General features: G+C 27.8%; 4 protein-coding genes across 8 annotated transcripts in view; 1 reads left to right on the forward strand and 3 right to left on the reverse strand.

Annotated features, from left to right (window-relative positions):
• Positions 1-200: 200 nt before the first annotated feature.
• Positions 201-3,435, reverse strand: LOC115237654 (putative defense protein 3). 2 transcript variants are annotated; one of them, XM_029810844.1, is made up of 4 exons: positions 3,281-3,435; positions 1,890-2,114; positions 975-1,182; positions 202-516 (listed from the first exon to the last, which is right to left on the reverse strand). In XM_029810844.1, exons 2-4 carry the CDS (start codon positions 2,104-2,106, stop codon positions 453-455), a joined length of 489 nt encoding a protein of 162 aa, XP_029666704.1. In that variant the 5' UTR covers positions 2,107-2,114; positions 3,281-3,435; the 3' UTR covers positions 202-452. The 2 variants fall into 2 exon arrangements, with proteins under 2 accessions (XP_029666703.1, XP_029666704.1); XM_029810843.1 differs by lacking the exon at positions 3,281-3,435 and having other exon boundaries at positions 201-516; positions 1,890-2,166.
• Positions 3,436-5,273: 1,838 nt separating this feature from the next.
• Positions 5,274-9,678, reverse strand: LOC115237669 (palmitoyltransferase ZDHHC6-like). Its single transcript, XM_029810872.1, has 7 exons — positions 9,319-9,678; positions 8,913-9,094; positions 8,482-8,566; positions 7,039-7,313; positions 6,737-6,949; positions 6,137-6,324; positions 5,274-6,014 (listed from the first exon to the last, which is right to left on the reverse strand). The coding sequence occupies exons 1-7, from the start codon at positions 9,371-9,373 to the stop codon at positions 5,870-5,872; spliced, it is 1,143 nt and encodes a 380-aa protein (XP_029666732.1). The 5' UTR covers positions 9,374-9,678; the 3' UTR covers positions 5,274-5,869.
• On the forward strand, positions 9,310-12,662 carry LOC115237671. 2 transcript variants are annotated; one of them, XM_029810875.1, is made up of 3 exons: positions 9,310-9,440; positions 10,577-11,335; positions 11,405-12,662. In XM_029810875.1, the coding sequence occupies exons 1-3, from the start codon at positions 9,399-9,401 to the stop codon at positions 11,681-11,683; spliced, it is 1,080 nt and encodes a 359-aa protein (XP_029666735.1). In that variant the 5' UTR covers positions 9,310-9,398; the 3' UTR covers positions 11,684-12,662. The 2 variants fall into 2 exon arrangements, with proteins under 2 accessions (XP_029666735.1, XP_029666736.1); XM_029810876.1 differs by lacking the exon at positions 9,310-9,440 and adding an exon at positions 9,701-9,856 and having other exon boundaries at positions 11,405-11,906.
• Positions 12,663-13,166: 504 nt separating this feature from the next.
• The window catches only part of LOC115237667 (importin subunit alpha-7), a 9,329-nt gene continuing 4,317 nt past the window's right edge, over positions 13,167-18,178 (reverse strand). For 2 of the 3 annotated variants that reach the window (XM_029810871.1, XM_029810869.1), the window contains 7 exons: positions 16,888-17,097; positions 16,600-16,797; positions 16,310-16,530; positions 15,895-16,158; positions 15,600-15,804; positions 15,200-15,503; positions 13,167-15,107 (listed from right to left, as the gene is read on the reverse strand). In XM_029810871.1, the coding sequence (XP_029666731.1) occupies positions 14,911-15,107; positions 15,200-15,503; positions 15,600-15,804; positions 15,895-16,158; positions 16,310-16,530; positions 16,600-16,797; positions 16,888-17,097 (1,599 nt within the window). In that variant the 3' untranslated portion in view covers positions 13,167-14,910. The remainder of the gene's footprint in view (positions 15,108-15,199; positions 15,504-15,599; positions 15,805-15,894; positions 16,159-16,309; positions 16,531-16,599; positions 16,798-16,887; positions 17,098-18,178) is intronic. The other variant, XM_029810870.1, reaches the window with a different exon arrangement.

An 18,178-nucleotide genomic window follows, 5' to 3' on the forward strand; every position in this document is an offset into this window, starting at 1 on the left:
GGTAGGATTGTTCACAGGTCGCAACAGAACTTCTTTCACTTAAAGACACTATAATCATTTTACTGTATCACAAGGAATAAATAGAATTAAATACAAAAAAAATAAGCACATTAATAAATATCATATAATAATTTACTAAGAAAAAATTAATAATGATAAAAAGCGTCTTAATATATATAGTTATCATATGATAAACACACACAATAAAAATGACATTTATTTTGGCGATAAGTTTACTATTTGAGATGCTCAGTATGTTATACACTTTTGCATTTATACATAGTATAAAAAATATAAGATTCATATAAAATATACATTGACCATATCGAAGGTATATAAAGATACATAACAAATAATTTTAAAGTATGTATATAAAGATGAAAATCTATCCTTCTGGCGAATGCACTTTGTCGACGTCTAAGAATGCTGATAAGTAGTACGCTCACGAATTATTATTGCGTTACCTCTGATACAAGATCAGACCAGAATGTTGCATAGTCCTTCAATATAGTTCCACTAAAATAAAAATAAGTTTTATTATTGTAATGAATTCATTGATATTTTAATGTAACTAAATCACACACACACACACATGTACATGTATATTATATTTTTTCTTTTATTTAATTCATAAATCATATTGAATTTCAAGCATAGCTATAATTATTTTTATATACTTTAAATAGTACTGGAATATTATAGAGTGCGTTACACGCGCGCTGTTTATATTTTCTTATGCTATATATTATTTAATAAAACTTAGAATTAAAAAAAGAAATATATTTTCTGATGTATAAAAATATAATCGTTTAATAAAGCACATAAATATAACATCTCATTTATTTTACGAAATTACATAATTTAATCGCATAGGCGATTTGCAAAATGATTCATCTTTTCTATGTTTTATCATTAATACATGAATAGTATATTTCTTTTCTAGAATTTCCATTGTTCGAAAACATTGCACTTACGTGAAGTAAACACTACCACGCGCATTCGGCGGTGCATTCCAGATAAAAGTGGCCTGTTCTTTTTGGCGTGGATCCGCGTGCGTCACAGCGCTGCATTCAGAATGCGTCTTTGTGTTCGGTGTTTGTGCCCATGTTCCAATCCATTTGTTTGTATTAGAATCACGTGCCTGTAGGAAAAATCCCTGGAATGATGCTCCTCCTATGGAAACTAAAAAATAAACGAGACGAAGTTTCAATAAAATTTAGCGCTATTTGTTCAAATAAAATTTAGTTCGCCTTTTATCGTCGATATACATTCATATATTTGCAATAATATAGCAAATGTTTTTATGACATGTTCTGAGCAAGTATGTTAATATTTCTCTATTCTAATGTCAAGATTTATAAAAAATTTTGATAGTATTAAAATAGAAAGATATATTAGAATAATAATCCATTCTTAAAAAATGCATATTATTGATTCTCAAGTATCGAAGTCATCTTGAAAGTCTCGAAATGTATCGTTTTTTTTCTATGACATTAATTGGTTTTCTTGCTGATTATCTATTGTTTCGTAATTGTTTCGTAGTCACGTCCTCATCGTAAATCCTGTGTAACACAAAGAACGATAATTTTTGTTCACATGATTATATCTGTGAATTAGAAGGTCGTAGCGAACTCTTTCATAGATTTTATTTTTCTCGTCTTTAAAAATACTTTCAAATGATTATCAACTCGATTCTTTATGCTATTTAATTTTTTAAAGTCACTCTTATCTCCATAGAGGTTGGAGGGTATTCATTTTGATCAAAAGATAGTTTTTATGATTTCATAAAATCTTCCAAAATATTTGAACCCTCTATCTCTATCTGTTTTAAAGTTATCAAAATGTTTCGTTTTTTGACTCATTCTGTATAAGTTTTGACACGTATTTACCTGTGATTTGGGAACCTGGTTCGTACTGCAATGATGAGGCAAATATTTTATAAGGGCTCGTATTTAAAGGCTGCGATCGCGCTTGGCCATGATAAGGTTGATTAGGTCGTGGTTTTACGCAAGTGTCTACGGGCGCTCCGTCCGGAAACCCGAAAACGGAAATTGAAGAAAAAACGACCAACACAAATAAGATGGTAATATATCTGGCGGGATGCATCTTTCTTGCTTCATTTCGATGATGAAATATATACATATAACACAAAATTTTGTTAATAATATATATAATATAAAAATTTATCCGGGATAAAAAATTATCCATAAATATATAATCATATATAAATATCTATAATTATATATGGAATATATAAATATATGCCTTCTTTCTTTTATATACGTTCTGTCCGTTTATACAGAAAAAAATAAAAAGAAAAAATAATTGAAAAATAATTTAAAAAATAATTTTTGTATTGCTTTTTAGAAAAAGTAAAATTTACAATTGGATTATATTAATAATATTATATATATAATAATCATAAATATGTATTTTATACTAGACCGTTAAAAAAAATATTTCTTAATGCTAAAGATGATACAAATAAAGCAGCCATTTTTATGTGGACAGACAATATAGTTTGCGAATAAGAAATATGTGCATAGTATACAGGATATCTGATAAAGAGATACGGTATATCGAATTCTGCGCACCTAGTATTGACACTTTGCCCAAATAAAAATAGCTGTTCTTACATCATCTCACCATATAAGATTTAGCGACCGTGTTAGCGCGGTCTAGTATATACGTATATGGACATATTCTATATGTAATTATATATAAATGGACATCACATACACACACCATTTTTTTCCGAGTTGATATTTATATATATTTTAATATGATATATGCTATATACGTTGTAAACCTTATATTGTATGCATATAATATTTAATAATCTCATTATTTGATGCTATTTTCTGATACCATCATTTTCGTAGGAAAACCAACTTTAAATAATAAAATATATATTAAAACAATACTTTTTCGTATAACAATCTTTTAAGTAGACGCGGAAACGTAACGTTTTTATTTAATTATTTATTTTTTAAAAATGAATTTTGTAACAATTATACAATATAACATATGTGTTATATTACATATTACACATTTATGAGTGAAAAATTATAATTAATCACACACATACACACAGTTTTATTGTACTTTTATAACATTAATATAATTGTATTGAAAAGATATTACTTAGGATAAGTAATATGCAATATCATGGATTCTCTTGATGAATTAATAATAACGCGAAAAATTCATTGCCTCTTGTTTAGACCAACAATGACTTAAATAGCCTCTAGATAATGAAATACATTATAAAGAAACTTACTTGAGAGAAAGGTTGCTATTATATGAAAATCCTACAAAGATAAAGAGAAGATATGCTCGTGATAGAAACGCATGTAAGAAACTACAGTGCACGATCACTTGCCGGTACGCGTCAAATGTTGGTAAAATCCCACCATAGAATTGCAAAACTGTACTCAATTCGCTTTTGCTAATTGATTACTTTCACTCACACGATCACTTGCCGGTACGTCAAATGTTGGTAAAATCCCACCATAGAATTGCAAAACTGTACTCAATTCGCTTTTGCTAATTGATTACTTTCACTCGGTTCCTTCGTATCTCTTATAACCGGTTCCTTGTTCGTTTAGAAGGATATCTACAAGTTCTATGATAAAAACTACGTTGTATTTGTCGTATATAAAACGGATTATTTTTTATATATCACAAAACATATATAATGTAATAATGTCGTTATTTTGTTGACAAATATAAATAAGTTGATCTCTTGCAAGGAAAATGTTAATGATAAGTTATTATTTATTACAACTACATAACTTTTTATTATAATTATTTTTGTCATAATTATCTTTGTTATATTGGAAACTAAATATTTAATAAAAAACAATTCAGAGATTATATATGGGATGTTAATATAAAAGTTGGCATATACTATTGCAAAAATAATAGTCGTTTAAAAGATTTTATTTCCATTTTCAACTAAATCGAATCGAAAACTCTTTATTGTATTTTCTTTCAATGACCAGTAACGAAATAATATGTAAAAGTTAATTCAGAAGTTCTTTTTTTCCCCCTTTTTTTGTCAAATTAATGAAACGATTTTGTCATAAATATATCACACACATACAGCATATTTTACCAGCTCATGAATGAATCAGTTTAAATATATTGCACTCTACAAACAATGCAAATCAAAATAAACAAAATGAGTTTATCGAGAATAGTAAATTTTCAAATATCTTCGTCCATTACTTGCTTTTTATTGAATATATATATATATAGATAATTTATCTTTATTTTTTGATATTACTGTTGTCAAACAGAATACCAATTGCTGCAGTGTTTTTGATGTTCCGTACATCATTTTTATGATATATATGTATAGTATTTGTATATTCTTAAAATATATTTCACAAGAGATTCTTGATTTCTTTTTTATGTTAATACATACTTTGATTATTAAATGTTAATATGTAACGTTGCAAATCAAAAGATCATAGCCTTAATTTTTAAATAACTTTAATTAATTATTAAGTGTTATTTATTAATTATTAAACCGATTTGTCAGATAGTAGGTTGAATTATTATATTTTATTACATATTGCATTCAATTATGTATTTCGCGAGCCTAATACGATCCTTTCACTATCATCAAATGTGTTACGCGTATAATGTCGTAACACATTCATCGCAACTTTTGCATTATCTCAGAATAATAACCTTGATCTTTTTATATGTTCTCTTATTCTGTATTCATTTATTAATTAATATAGAAGAAGAGGTGGTAATATGGACTATTTTTTGTTTCAGATGAAATATATTATTTAATATTTGTATAATTAGCAAAAAAAAAAAAAAAATGAAACTATTCAAAGATATGAAAATATTATTTTAATACATTGCAAATGTCTTAGAAAGCGAATTGTTAATATGAAATAAACATAAAAATAAAAGCATAAATTTTGTTTTTGATTATTCTATCTAAAAAATCTTTCTGAAAAAAAATCTATATACTAATAAAAAATTTTTTTAGTTTTTATTTTTAAAGTATTATTTTTTTCTTTTACATTTAAGGGAATTCAATAAAAAGATCGTTTTAATAATAAAATTTAGAGAAAATATACGATACTATTTGTATTTTATATTCCGCAAAACAATAACAAAATAAAATAAATAAATACACACAATATAAAAACTATTATTAAAATATAAAAAAAAAACACAAAAATATAAAATAATATACAAGTAAGTGAAATTTATACGATGATAATAAGAATAATAAGAACCATACAAAGTTTCTTAATAAATATTTTAATACATTGCTGCAAACTTTGCTTGGTAACATCTCTTTATAGGGTACAAAGAGCAAAAATAAAAATACTTTTATTAAATAAAACAAACTTATGCTATTGATTAAACCTATTAAAAACTTGATTGGTTCAGCCGTCACTGAGATCCAATATTTCAAGATACTCGTAATTGGACTGTTCAATATCCATATAGATATACGGTTCGCCTCGCTATTGCTGCATCTGATTTGGCGCGAGTCACTATCATGTCACTTGACAATAGATTGTATTTGTTTCTATCACATCATGAAAATAGATTATGTTCTACTGTTTCTCTGTCATGTATGTCTGAGTAGCAATGCTACTCGAAATTTGCTGTCTTGACGTGATAAAGACAATGCTCGAATTTTATTGCATTTAACCGTCATATAATATCGAGAACATACTGTCAAAAACAAAGTTTAATGAAGAGATATATCAAAATTTATTGCAAAATCAATCATGATTTTGTTGCCGTATTGCTGGCATACTGCTAGCATTTTGTTATCTAATTGTTCACATATCTTCAAGCACACATAAATATTGTTATATATCTTCAAAGTTTAATTGTCCTTAAACAAGTTATCTGAATCATATAAATCATTTTCTATTACTTCAATCACACAGGGGCGTGGAAACCATCCTCTAATACGTTTCGATCCCACATTATTTTCTCCTTTCAGCTCTTTTTCTCCAAATAACCAATATCTGTAAGAAATTAAAACTGTTTTTATCGCACAATAGCTTTTATATACACTCACACATACACACATAAATAAAAACTTGAATAGTATATTATAAAAAAAAAAAATTAACAATTTAAAACATACTTTTTCCAACGCGTTACAACCATAATATCATCTATATCCAATTTGATACGAGGTTCATCAGTGCAAGGCGGATGACAAAATACACCACAGCCATATCTAATTGGAAGTTTTAATCCTGAGGCAGTTTTTATAGCTCTATACTTGCGCGCTCTTTTCCGCTTATCTAATTTCTGTGCGAGTTGCTCCCTCTATAAAACAGTGATATGTTAAATAGTATATACTATATAGTGTAATACTATATAGTGTAATAATATATAGTTTGGGAGGGTCCCATTAGCGCACATCTCGATAACACACAATAACTAATAAATATCAGGAAATATTGTGTCCAATCGAAACATGAACAATCGAGACATGGATGTCACTTTATAGTTTATAATATATAAAGTTTATAATATATAGTTATATAGTTATATATTATATAAATAATTATGTTTTTTCGAACTAATAGAAAGAATAATGTGTAATGTGTGTGCATATGTATGTGTGCTGTAAACTTATACTCATTTTATAAATTTTAATTTTACATATGCTGTATTTAATTGATAATTATTATATGAATTAATATAACATATTATTATTTTTATAATAAAATCTCACTGTTAATGTGTATTGATCACAGCCATCAATAACGGGCCATGTAATGCCATCACCAACTGGGGTGCAATCCCATGTAAGAACCTGACTAATATTGAAACGCCATCCTTTTGAATATGGATGTACATATTTAACATCTGTATTATCTCGCCGGCATCGTGCCTTTTCCAAAATCCAATCTTCTATTTCTGTTCGATTTCTCACAATGGCTAACATCTATGCAATTTAAAAAATGTATTAAAATTGGACATAGTAAAATTTAAAAAATGTGAACATATACTGAGACTTTATACAAGATTATTTACCTGAAAATATAACAACATTCCTACTGCAAGTATAACACCAATAGATAAACCAATACTAAATACTACTAATATTAATATATAGACTGATGGTGGTGGGAATGGCAATGGCTTCAGAGATAATACAGTCACAACCCAGGAAATTAATATAACAGTGGAGACGCAACAACCGCCAACTGCACTTGCTAAAAATGCCGTAAAATGACCATGATTATAATGTCCAACACATGTATTTATCCATGGACAGTGATGATCCATTTTCATTACACAACGATCACCTAAAAAATAAAAAATAAGAAGAGAATTATTAAAAGATAAAATTTATGTGTTAATTTTAAACAATATGTTATAATCCAAGAGACTCCACAATTTTATTTTATTCAAAATAAATATATTTATCAGCGTTTTACCATTTGTAAGGCGTTAACGCAGCAACTGATCGGCAATCGCGTCATATATTATGTTACAAACTTGCAAATTAAGCATTTGGGCTTTATTCGCATGAGCCAAGCAAGAAAGATTCTATGTTGTCATGTCTAAGTATGAATCTCCAAAATTTTGTTAGAAATACAAATTATAAAAATACTAAGCTCTAATGCGCGGCAGATGCAATCGTTGATCTAATTTTGAGTCGCTGTATTAGCATCTTGCAATGATAATACACATTGATAAATATTCTTATTTTTAGTAAAATGTTTGAGTTTTTTGAGCTATAATAAGAATATAACAATATTTTTAGCACTGTGTGTATGTGTGTTGCTCACAATCAGTATTATTTTTTTGTCATCAATAAAATATATTTATAGATAAGCACAATAGAATATACAGGAAATATCAAAAATTGTGATACAAGCAAAATAGCGATTCCTGCAAATACAAATCGAAAATGTAAAATAAAATTTTTTCATACAAGATATGTTTTCGAAAAATTCGACTTGAAGATTCGTCTAGCACATGTACAACTGATTTCGAACTTTACTGCATCCATGTATTTTTGTAGCAAGTTTCAATAATGCATTTATTTTGTTAAATTACAAATTGCTAAAAATGTCATTTTCATTGTTGTACACAAAGTATTGCTTGACAAAAATTTAAAAAGCGTGAACTGTTAATTTACAATTGTTTATAAATATAAACAGAAATAATTGTGTAGTAAGATCTATTGAACTTATTTTCATTATTAATCAAATACATATAAGTGTTCAAAGTCAATTTTTTCGAAAATAAAACCTTATATAAAAAAATTTCATTCAACATTTTCAATTTGTTTTTGCATAAGAAATCATCCCCATTTTGCATACTACGATTTTCGATATATTTTATATAAAAAAAGAAATTATAAATCATCCAAAAAATTATCCTTAAATCATATATTGTTACTAATGAGTAAAAATTAAATTTTTTAAAAATATTAAAAAAGAATATTTATATTATATTAAATCTTACATTTTCTACAATGATGTGACCTTGGTGCCTTATACCCTTGACAGACAATACAATATTGTAAATATTGTGTATCTGTAATTTTCTCCTAAAAGCAAATTATATTGATAAATAATAATAATGAAATTTAGTTTCTTTTAATTTGCTTTTTAATTATTTATTTATTTTTTTATTTTATTGCTTATTAAATTTATAAACAAAATCTACAATTTTGTTTTTTAATTTAATTTTAAGATATGATAAGGCCACTTAAGTAACAATATAATTTTTTATTATCTATGGTAATGCAAACTTGTATGCGCATACATACTGTCAAGTGACAAATACAAAGTGATAAGAAATCAGTGCAATAGGAAACTTTAAATTTAAAGAATCCTATCTCTGGAAATGAAGAATTGAGGATAGAAGAGTTTTATTACACAAATGTGTATTACCGGCATCCATTTTAATTTAAGATATCCTGGTCCTTCAAAGATTGCGCTGATAAAATGAAACAAAGTTAACCCACTCAGAGTAAAGAACAATAAAAAACTGGTAGCAGCTGGAATACTTTCTTGTGGTGACCACCATTGTTTACTACAGTGTATCGTCATTAACGTAATTATCTTTATTATTCCTGCAATACAAATCAATATGATAAAAAAAGTTGCAATCTTATCAAATTATCTTCGTTATGGAAATTCATATTTTGCATCAGGATTACGATCGATAACGTATAAATGCCAGGTATTAACAAATGCAGCCGATAAATAAACTGTCAATTCCGTCATTTCATCGATTCTAACCTCACAACGGTTGATTGACGCGGTGATGAAAAGCCGGTTAGCAGGTGTCACTTACCGAGAGCAGAGAGTGGTCCCCAATGGCATATCTTCTTCAGAGGACTAATGCACATGTTATCACCATAGAACGGCTGAAAAATGTCACGCGAATTCGATTCCTATACAACCGGCGTGCTACCAGTGAGTTTGATCGCGATCGATTTAAATCGATCTTGATTCTTCTTCTATGTTTTGGATGATACCGTTGGACAAAGTGAGGTCCAATCTCATTGCCATAAACGGTCTTTATTCGATTAATTCCTCTCGCGTGCTTTCTGCATTATGTTATCACGACGACGACGGCACATTTTTTACAGAAATCGTCAACTAGGAATTAGGAATCCATAGTTCACGACCGACCGACAGAGCTCTCCATAGTCTTTCCACAGCTGATAGTTGCTAACCAAAAATTCAGGTTATATCGTTAAACCGAAAAACAAGTACTCGGTTAACGGCACGTTAAATACCTGCATAAAAAAGAAAAAAAGGTTATATTGTCCCATGACATTTTCACGACGAGAAAAGATGAGCTCATCAATTGCGAAATGAACGACGAGGTATCTCTCCGAAATATTATTGCTCCGTTTCATTGATTTTCTTGAAATTTTCGTAGCTTTATTAAACGATATCAATGAAAGAAGCGGAGAAAATCCTCGATTGCGACAGAACTTCCGGTTCTTATGCATATTATGACTGCGTTCGTAACACTTGACACTATAAATACTGAAAGCATTTGTTTGATCATTCGGGGCAAAGATTTTTTTATCCTGATTGATCAATTAAACATTAAACGCTTTCAGCACTTATAGCATCAAGCTGAATGCAGGTTATGTAATAGGATATATCAAAAGGTGAGGTTCCCTGTTTTATTATGACTTTTATTTGTAACTTTTGCACAAATTGGACTTATTGTGTTAAAATAGAAAGATTATAGTAAAAAGTAGTCATTAGCTTCTATTTTAACACAATAAATCCAATTTATGCACAAGTAATAAATAAAAGTCATAATAAAAGAATTCTCACTTTTTGATCCACCATAGTACTAGTAGATAACACACTATAATTTCTCTGTCATCTTCCTTACCCATATGTCACTGATATCATATATGCAATGTTTATCTTTAAAACACAATCAATTTACCAATGTCTAATTAAACAGTGTAGTCAATACATTGATACTAACTACAGAATTAGATTGATTGTGAAATGTTTTATTAAGATATATAATTATCTCTGTGATCTATCTGTGAAATAAATAATATATTATTGTTTTGCAGACTCGTGACTTACCATCATCTAAACCATCTACACCTAAATGTCGAAGACCTATAAGAGAATGTGAAGAAAAAAGTTGTTTACAAAATAATTATCACAATTCAGATACGGAAAATAACGTATCTGAACAATCAAAATTAAACTCATCTGAAAGTGAAACATCAGAAGATGATAGCATTAAAAAAATAAACAATAACACAAATGAACAAATAAAAAAAGCTTCTGATGAACATATTAAGGGGAATGAGAAAAAAATATCTTCGCAAAATGATATTTCTTTAACAAAAAAAAAGTTCTCATATGAAAGTTCTCAGTTACGTATATATGAACAAGATACAAATAACTCTTGTGTAGTATCTCATTATCATATCATTATTTTAGCAATTATAGCAATTTTAGTTGTTTTATTTATAAATATGGATGAAAAACAAATACAGCCCAAAAATAATTTTACTTCACGGTTTAAATCCTTTGAAGAAATTAAAGCAACATTTTGTAATCAAGAATCAGATACTTGGAATGATATTGCAACTGCAATAAATGAAACAAAATCAAGAAATCCTATGAATAAACCTCAAATTATTCTATTATTTGCGAATGAAACCACCACAATGGATTGTTTAGCCACAGCATTGGCAAGTGTAAGCAGTATTGTTTTACACATGGATAGTCCTCTATACTTAAATCCAGAAAATTTTGGAGATGATGCTGGTAAGATCATTACCAAACTAAAGAAAGATTCTTCATCAAAAAAAGTTGTGGTATGTATATATACATTTCAAATCTAATTTCTGTTTATATTCTAGCTTATATAAACAATTTTTTTGCAGTTAATTCACGATGTATTGAATATCAATGTAGAAGCAATAAAAGCATTACATAATTTGTGTGATAAAATAAGCCCTTTAATTAGGGAAGCTATTTACATTTTTACTATGCAAACCAACAATTATCAATCATCACAGCAAAAATTGAAGTTTGTAGAGGATCAGTTTTACCATAAACTATCAGAAAGCATTGATCAAGATATTTTAATGGCACTTGTAACGCGCGTTACAGATGCAGCAATTATATCCGTACAACCCGAACCAAATTTAAGATATTGTTAATCTTAGTTGCAAAAACAATATTCTAAAGGCACTTAGTATTAATAATACAGTTCTATAAATAATAAGATTAGATATAAGTAAAGAGAACAACAAAGTTTAACAAGACATGAATTGATACTTGTAAAAGATGCATATTTAATGTGTTGCAAGATAAGGCTCCTAAATTGTCACTACAGCTATGTCAGATTAAGATTATCAGAATCGAGTAATTACAAGTATTTTCTTGAATCATACAACATAAAAAACTAGTTTTTTTTTACACGTCATCACTCATATTTTTTTATTAATTAAATTCAATAATTTATTTCACACAAAAATCAATCATTTATTTTTTTTTCCTTTATATAATGTCTATTGTCCTAATATAAAGACACTACAGTGTCGAATTAGGAGCCTTAATTCTCTTAGCATCTGCAAGAATATAAATTACATGATAGCTATGGCAGTCATGATCAAATTTCTCTCCGATTATAAATTAAAGAAATGTAAAATTTATCTGTGTTAATTTAATTTTATTTTATTATGTCAATATTACACGAAATAAATTTTATTTTTAGTGAATCTTTCTAATCAGAATTTCATACTTCTATGTATTTTCGAAAAATATAATGACACTGTTATGTATCTACTGAGATTTAACGTATATTTCCGAATATATTTTTATTTAGCTTTAAAATAAAATACAATTAGGATTATCTCAGTGTATATTTCGATTTTCGTGTTAATGTGTCAGTCGGCAGTCTGTACAGTAATTGAATAATGTCTAGTATCATATACTCATTGCCAATTTACAAACCTTTTCTTTCATTACAATTTTAATTTAGTAAATAAAATAATTCGGGATAATTATAGAAAAATTGCAATGTTATTCTTAACATACAAATTATTACTACAATTACAAATATAAGGAAATAACAAAAACTTGATTTTGTATAAATTGTGATTTTATATATATAATAAATAACATTATATAAACAAATATTTATTAGCTTTTTATTATTTGCAAACTTTGTTCCAAAAATGAATCAGAATATCTAGGCTGTGTTCCGATATTCACCGCCAGTGAAAATCTATAATTTACGTCATACATACTATAGATTTTAAGTACTGGCAGTGAATATCGGAACACAGCCCTAGTACCACAACTCTACACAACACAGTGGATATGTAAAAGAATGATTCACACATACTAAATATAAATATTGTCATGTATCTGATCTGGCGTAATTTTCGTTGAGTTTTTTATATGATTTTTATAGAAGGTTGTTAGTCTTCTGTACGCTTTTTTTATATAATTTTATATAATCAGAAATACCAAGTTCATAAAATACATCCTTTTCTCAAATATCTTTTAAAAACTAATGAAAAAATCAACTTAAAATAACATGAGCTTTAACAAATATTTATATAAATTTCCATTTTTAAATTCTTTATCAATTTATAATATAGATCTTGGGGAAAATAAAATATAATATTCACAATGTTCATTTCAACTAGTGCTTTTCAACTTTCTTTAAACTGAAATATATCTTTAAACAAAAGAAATTAGTAATAAATCTATAGATAAATACATATTTAAGTCAATCTACGTGCATTTTAATTGATAGGATATAGTAGTATATTTTATTAATACTATTAATGTCAAAATAGTTAAAGTTTGTTTTGATTAAAGTAATTATAATTGTAAAAAACTACTTTCTATAATTAATAAATATTTCACAATGCACTTAAAAGCTGTTGATTCAAGTGATTGAAAATACTGAAAAAACATCCTTATATGCTTTATAGAGTAATAGTTTTATAGAAGAATTTTCTCTCACATTTTAATTAAAAATGGCATGCACAATACATGACAATTTATTTTTTGCTATATTTATGTACTACTTGGTAAGTAATTTCATAAATTGGCAATAAATATCCATCGCCGCATAATTGGCTAAAATGATAAATTAGCGAAGTTTCAATTACTGAATTATAGTACAGTCATTTTCTGTCATAATTTAAATCGGTAACTAAAAGTCGAGATGGTATATATAATTTATATAAGTATAGTATATCGTCAAACCTAAATAATAAATATGTTTTATATATATATACAGTCACAGACTTTTTATACAGAATGTCCAAAATCTAATAATGTGCTGTACAAATCCAATACTATTTATTTTTATCACCTGCATATATCAAAAGGATTGAAAAAAACGAATATTTAAAAAAAATTTAATTATGAAACTATATAATATATAAAAATCATTTATTCAATCATTCAATCTCTGCAGATGTTTATAATTAAGACCAACCAATTGATTATGTGATATTGGACAAAAATATCAGTTTATACATTAACTGGAAGTCAGCATTTTCTCTTGCATGATTATCATTAAATACAAAAGAATCAAGCATTGTACATATTTTGATACAAACCATGCTTATTATAAAATACAATAAACATTTCAACCAATTTTTGTAAACTGATGCAATATTATATTGATGGACAGATGCGACTATTACTTTACTTCTTAAGGGCACTCTGTATAGAATAGCCTTAAAATTACGAGATACGTATTTACAGTAAAAAAGTTTAATTGGTCATGTTTCTATCTAGTATAATAAGGTGAGTACCCCGTTGCGTAATGTTGTCCGTGTTGGCTACATAGTCGCGTACTTCAGTCATTCAGTTAGTATCTCGCAGGATATAATGCTAGTTTTATTTTTTCGTAATTGTGTCAGTCAAAAGTCGGACGAGATATGAATCTGCCTCGATAAATTGTCTCGATCATTTTGTTCTCACTTCTACTCTTAAGCACTAAAACGTTTATGCCTCATAAACTGAACGTCTCATACACTAAATACATGCAGGTATGAGTCTATAAGTGTTCCTATACAAATTGTTTCAAGGTTTTAATGCAAACATTGTCGCAATTTGACATAGGTTTGAAAAACAATAAAGAGATTTTAGATCATAACATACACAGCGCATTACAGTTTATCCAGAATGAGAAAGAAAAATCATTAAAATTATACAGATTTTACTGTTTTTAATTCAATGAAAAAAATAGATAATTTTGGGTTACTCTATTAGTATTTTTGATACAAATAAACTGAAATTTTATGGGCAAGTAAGTAAAACCATATTTTGTGTCAATGTATCGATTTTAGAGATACTGTAAATCCCATAGAACAAATAACACTTAATGAAATAAGATTCAGAATTTAAATATAGTCGATTAAAACTCAAATCCTTGCACTGGTAGTTGGGAAGAATCTGGTGCAGTGAATTGATACTCCTGCCCTTGTGAATCGATGGAGGGCACAAGTCTAGTATCCTCTTCCTCAGACCCAAAGAATCGTTCGATAATATCAAAGGCCTTCTGATAAATATCCATATTTTGGTGAGATTGCAAGAACTCTATCTTATCTAGGCCTAAAAAATATTAGGAAAAGATATTAATGAATTAGAAAACCAGTGTGTATTTATCATATAAAATCTTTCTCCATTAATATTTAGTACTTTACCATAACATTCTTCGATAAGAACTGCATAAGGATTAAGACCATTATGCATAGATGCATCTTGTTCTCCCAAACGCAAAATATTTTCTAATCCATTCAAAGCGACCTGAACAATTTTGGCATCCATAACGGTAAGTAGATCACACAATGGCGGAATACATCCCTGCATTGCGAGATATCGAATTTGATCGGCTGTTCCGCCGCTAGTAGCATTTGTAATTGCCCACGCTGCTTCTTTACGTGTTTTAAATTCAGCTTTACTCAAAATTTCAATTAAAACCGGAAAGATATTGGCATCAATCACTGCCTACAAAAATATTTATATGAAGATATATATATATCTTTTACAAAAACATTAATAATATATAAAGTTATATACTATTATGCTTTAAATGTGACATACTTGTATCTGCTGGGGATTACCAGCAGTGATATTAGAAACTGTCCAACAAGCTTCTTTACGAACACTTTCCCGTGGCGAACTTAAAAGATGCAATAGACATGGTAATGCTGAACAATTTAACACAACTTGAGTTTGCACATCATCTCCAGTGACTATATTTCCTACAGCACGAAGAGCTGCACTTATTACATTATTCTGTTCATGCCTGAAAACAATGTTTTTTTTTATTAGTGACACAATTGAATAAAACTAATTTTGCACATATAATGTCCAATTTACATAAATTCTGACATACATAAGAAGTTCTACGAGACGTCTGCAAACACCGGCATCGATAACGGCTTGTATCTTATCATTTGGACCGTCGCTCAAATAAGAAAGCGCCCAACAAGCATCAGCAAGTACATCATAATCAGTATGATTAAGAAGATGTGCTAACACCGGTAGACATGGTGCGACTTTTGCGAAAGCTGGTGCCGGATTTTTTCCTCGACACAAATTTGATAATGCCCATACCGCATTGCGGGTCATAGAAAGACGCGTCGCCTTCGATAGTACTCTAAAAAAAATTATGTGAAATTATGAAGCTACTGTTTAGGTTCTATCATTGTGTCTTTCTATTTTCTGCAATCCTTGCACTATAAAGTATAATAAATAGTAAGAGATAAAAAAATAATTTATATGAAAATCATAAAAATAAGGAAACGTACTGCAAAAGTGGAGTGAGGATACCGTTGGCTAATACATGATCTCTGCATTCGGGACTATCCCCTGCAATATTGCCCAATGCCCAAACAGCTTGTTCCTGTACATCTTCATATTCAGAACCAAGTAAAGAAATGAAAGTGGGAACAGCTCCTGCATCTATCACGATACGTGTTTGCTGAGATGTACCACTTGCTATATTTGTTAAAGCCCATGCTGCTTCAAACTAACAATCAATATTACCATTTATATATTCCTTTGATATATATTTTTATACTTATATTAATATTCTAACCTGTAGAGTGCAATTTGTATTATTTTTAAGAAATTCGACAAATTGTGGCACAATTCCTGTTTGTATCACTTCATCTATGGGAGGATTTGGCTCTCTTGATAATAATTTTCTAAATTTCTGCGTTGCAGCCAATTGATCTTGTATGTTAGGACTATATAATGCATCTACCATTTCAGTTGTTATGATACCAGGGGATTGCTAAAATACAAAATTTTTTTATATAAAAAAAATATACTGCAACATATAATGTTTTGTAAGTAAAATACAATATAATAATAATTATATTACCGATTGTGCTGTAGGAAGTGAATATTCATCTGTAGCTGTAACATTATCCTCATCTGCAGCAATGTTAGGAACATTGCGACGTTTTGATAACTGCTGCTCACGTTTTTGCTTTCTTAATTGAACTCCTTCTTCTTCTCTGCGTCTTCGCAATTCTTGTGAGTCTAATCCTACATTTTTATAACGATGTTTATGTGTAGGTCCAGTTGACATCTGTGAATAACAAACTCAATATAATATTTATAATATTAAAAATGTATTTTCTTTTTATTAAACTAGAATTTAATACAAAGAAAAATTGCAATATAATTCCTAGATTTAAAATAGTATAATCACAATTCTTCAATGTATATTATAAAATATATATATATATATATAATAATCTATTATATTTTTATTATCACGGATTTATTGTCACACGTAATAAATGTAGAACTCCTTTCTGTATAGCGTCAAAATACTATAGCATTAAAAATAAAATTTTCTAAAGATATCTGCTTATTATAAAACAGTTGAAACAAATTCTATGTGTATGTGTGTATCTATATTTATTCTTATATATAGATTTTATATATCAAATACATCAATAAATATAATATCAGTACTTTAAGTTACAATTACCTTTGCTTCAAGTTACAAATATGTACTTCAATGCTATTTTATCATATATATTTAAAAAATTATAATTAATCTATACATTGTTTTGAATCTGTGTAGTATTTTATATATATTTTTATTTTAATTTATACATAAAAATCTTTTGGAAAGAACTTTATATGTATCGTATAAGAAATTTGTATATATAGAGATGTATTGCATAAAGAATTCTTCTAAAAAGTTATATTTTTGAGATTATAATATTTTCATTACTGCCATCAATACTGAGAAAGATAATAGTGTTATATCAAAAATTTCTCTAAAAGTATTATCTGTAGATCTTTTTTTTTCAGAAGCATTTTAGAACATGATATTAGAGTTAATTTAAAAAAATAATATAATCTACTTTTCTCTCAATAAAGAAAGATGGAAAATATTACAGTATTTTCAATTCTTGATATACCAATACTTTCCACAATTCAACAAAAGTGTAATATTTTCTACAAAAGAATTTGTCTTTTACAGATCGCTAATTCATTGTTCTCTCATTGCTTTCACGAAAAAAGAGATTTATCTTTCCAAAATATTTTTTTATATATTGAACATAATATTTAGATATTATTTAAACGAAAAAGGAAGCAACATTTCGCGCGCTCTCTTTCTTTTTTCTTCATTTAAAAATATCTTTAATTATGCG

Source organism: Formica exsecta, unplaced genomic scaffold (genome assembly GCF_003651465.1).
Source record: "Formica exsecta isolate Colony F162 unplaced genomic scaffold, ASM365146v1 scaffold303, whole genome shotgun sequence".
NCBI lineage: Eukaryota > Metazoa > Arthropoda > Insecta > Hymenoptera > Formicidae > Formica > Formica exsecta.

What these genes read in the sequence shown, in the direction of transcription:
- LOC115237654 (XM_029810843.1), bottom strand. Translation starts at nt 2,142, where the DNA reads ATGTATATATTTCATCATCGAAATGAAGCAAGAAAGATGCATCCCGCC. An exon ending in ACCAGGTTCCCAAATCACAG is followed by an intron (nt 1,183 to 1,889) that starts GTAAATACGTGT and finishes TTTATTTTTTAG; the next exon opens with TTTCCATAGGAGGAGCATCA. An exon ending in CGTGGTAGTGTTTACTTCAC is followed by an intron (nt 517 to 974) that starts GTAAGTGCAATG and finishes TTTTTATTTTAG; the next exon opens with TGGAACTATATTGAAGGACT.
- LOC115237671 (XM_029810875.1), top strand. Translation starts at nt 9,399, where the DNA reads ATGTCACGCGAATTCGATTCCTATACAACCGGCGTGCTACCA. An exon ending in ATACAACCGGCGTGCTACCA is followed by an intron (nt 9,441 to 10,576) that starts GTGAGTTTGATC and finishes ATTGTTTTGCAG; the next exon opens with ACTCGTGACTTACCATCATC. An exon ending in CTTCATCAAAAAAAGTTGTG is followed by an intron (nt 11,336 to 11,404) that starts GTATGTATATAT and finishes ATTTTTTTGCAG; the next exon opens with TTAATTCACGATGTATTGAA.
- LOC115237669 (XM_029810872.1), bottom strand. Translation starts at nt 9,373, where the DNA reads ATGTGCATTAGTCCTCTGAAGAAGATATGCCATTGGGGACCACTCTCT. An exon ending in GTCACATCATTGTAGAAAAT is followed by an intron (nt 7,314 to 8,481) that starts GTAAGATTTAAT and finishes TTTATTTTTTAG; the next exon opens with GTGATCGTTGTGTAATGAAA. An exon ending in GTTGTAACGCGTTGGAAAAA is followed by an intron (nt 6,015 to 6,136) that starts GTATGTTTTAAA and finishes AATTTCTTACAG; the next exon opens with ATATTGGTTATTTGGAGAAA.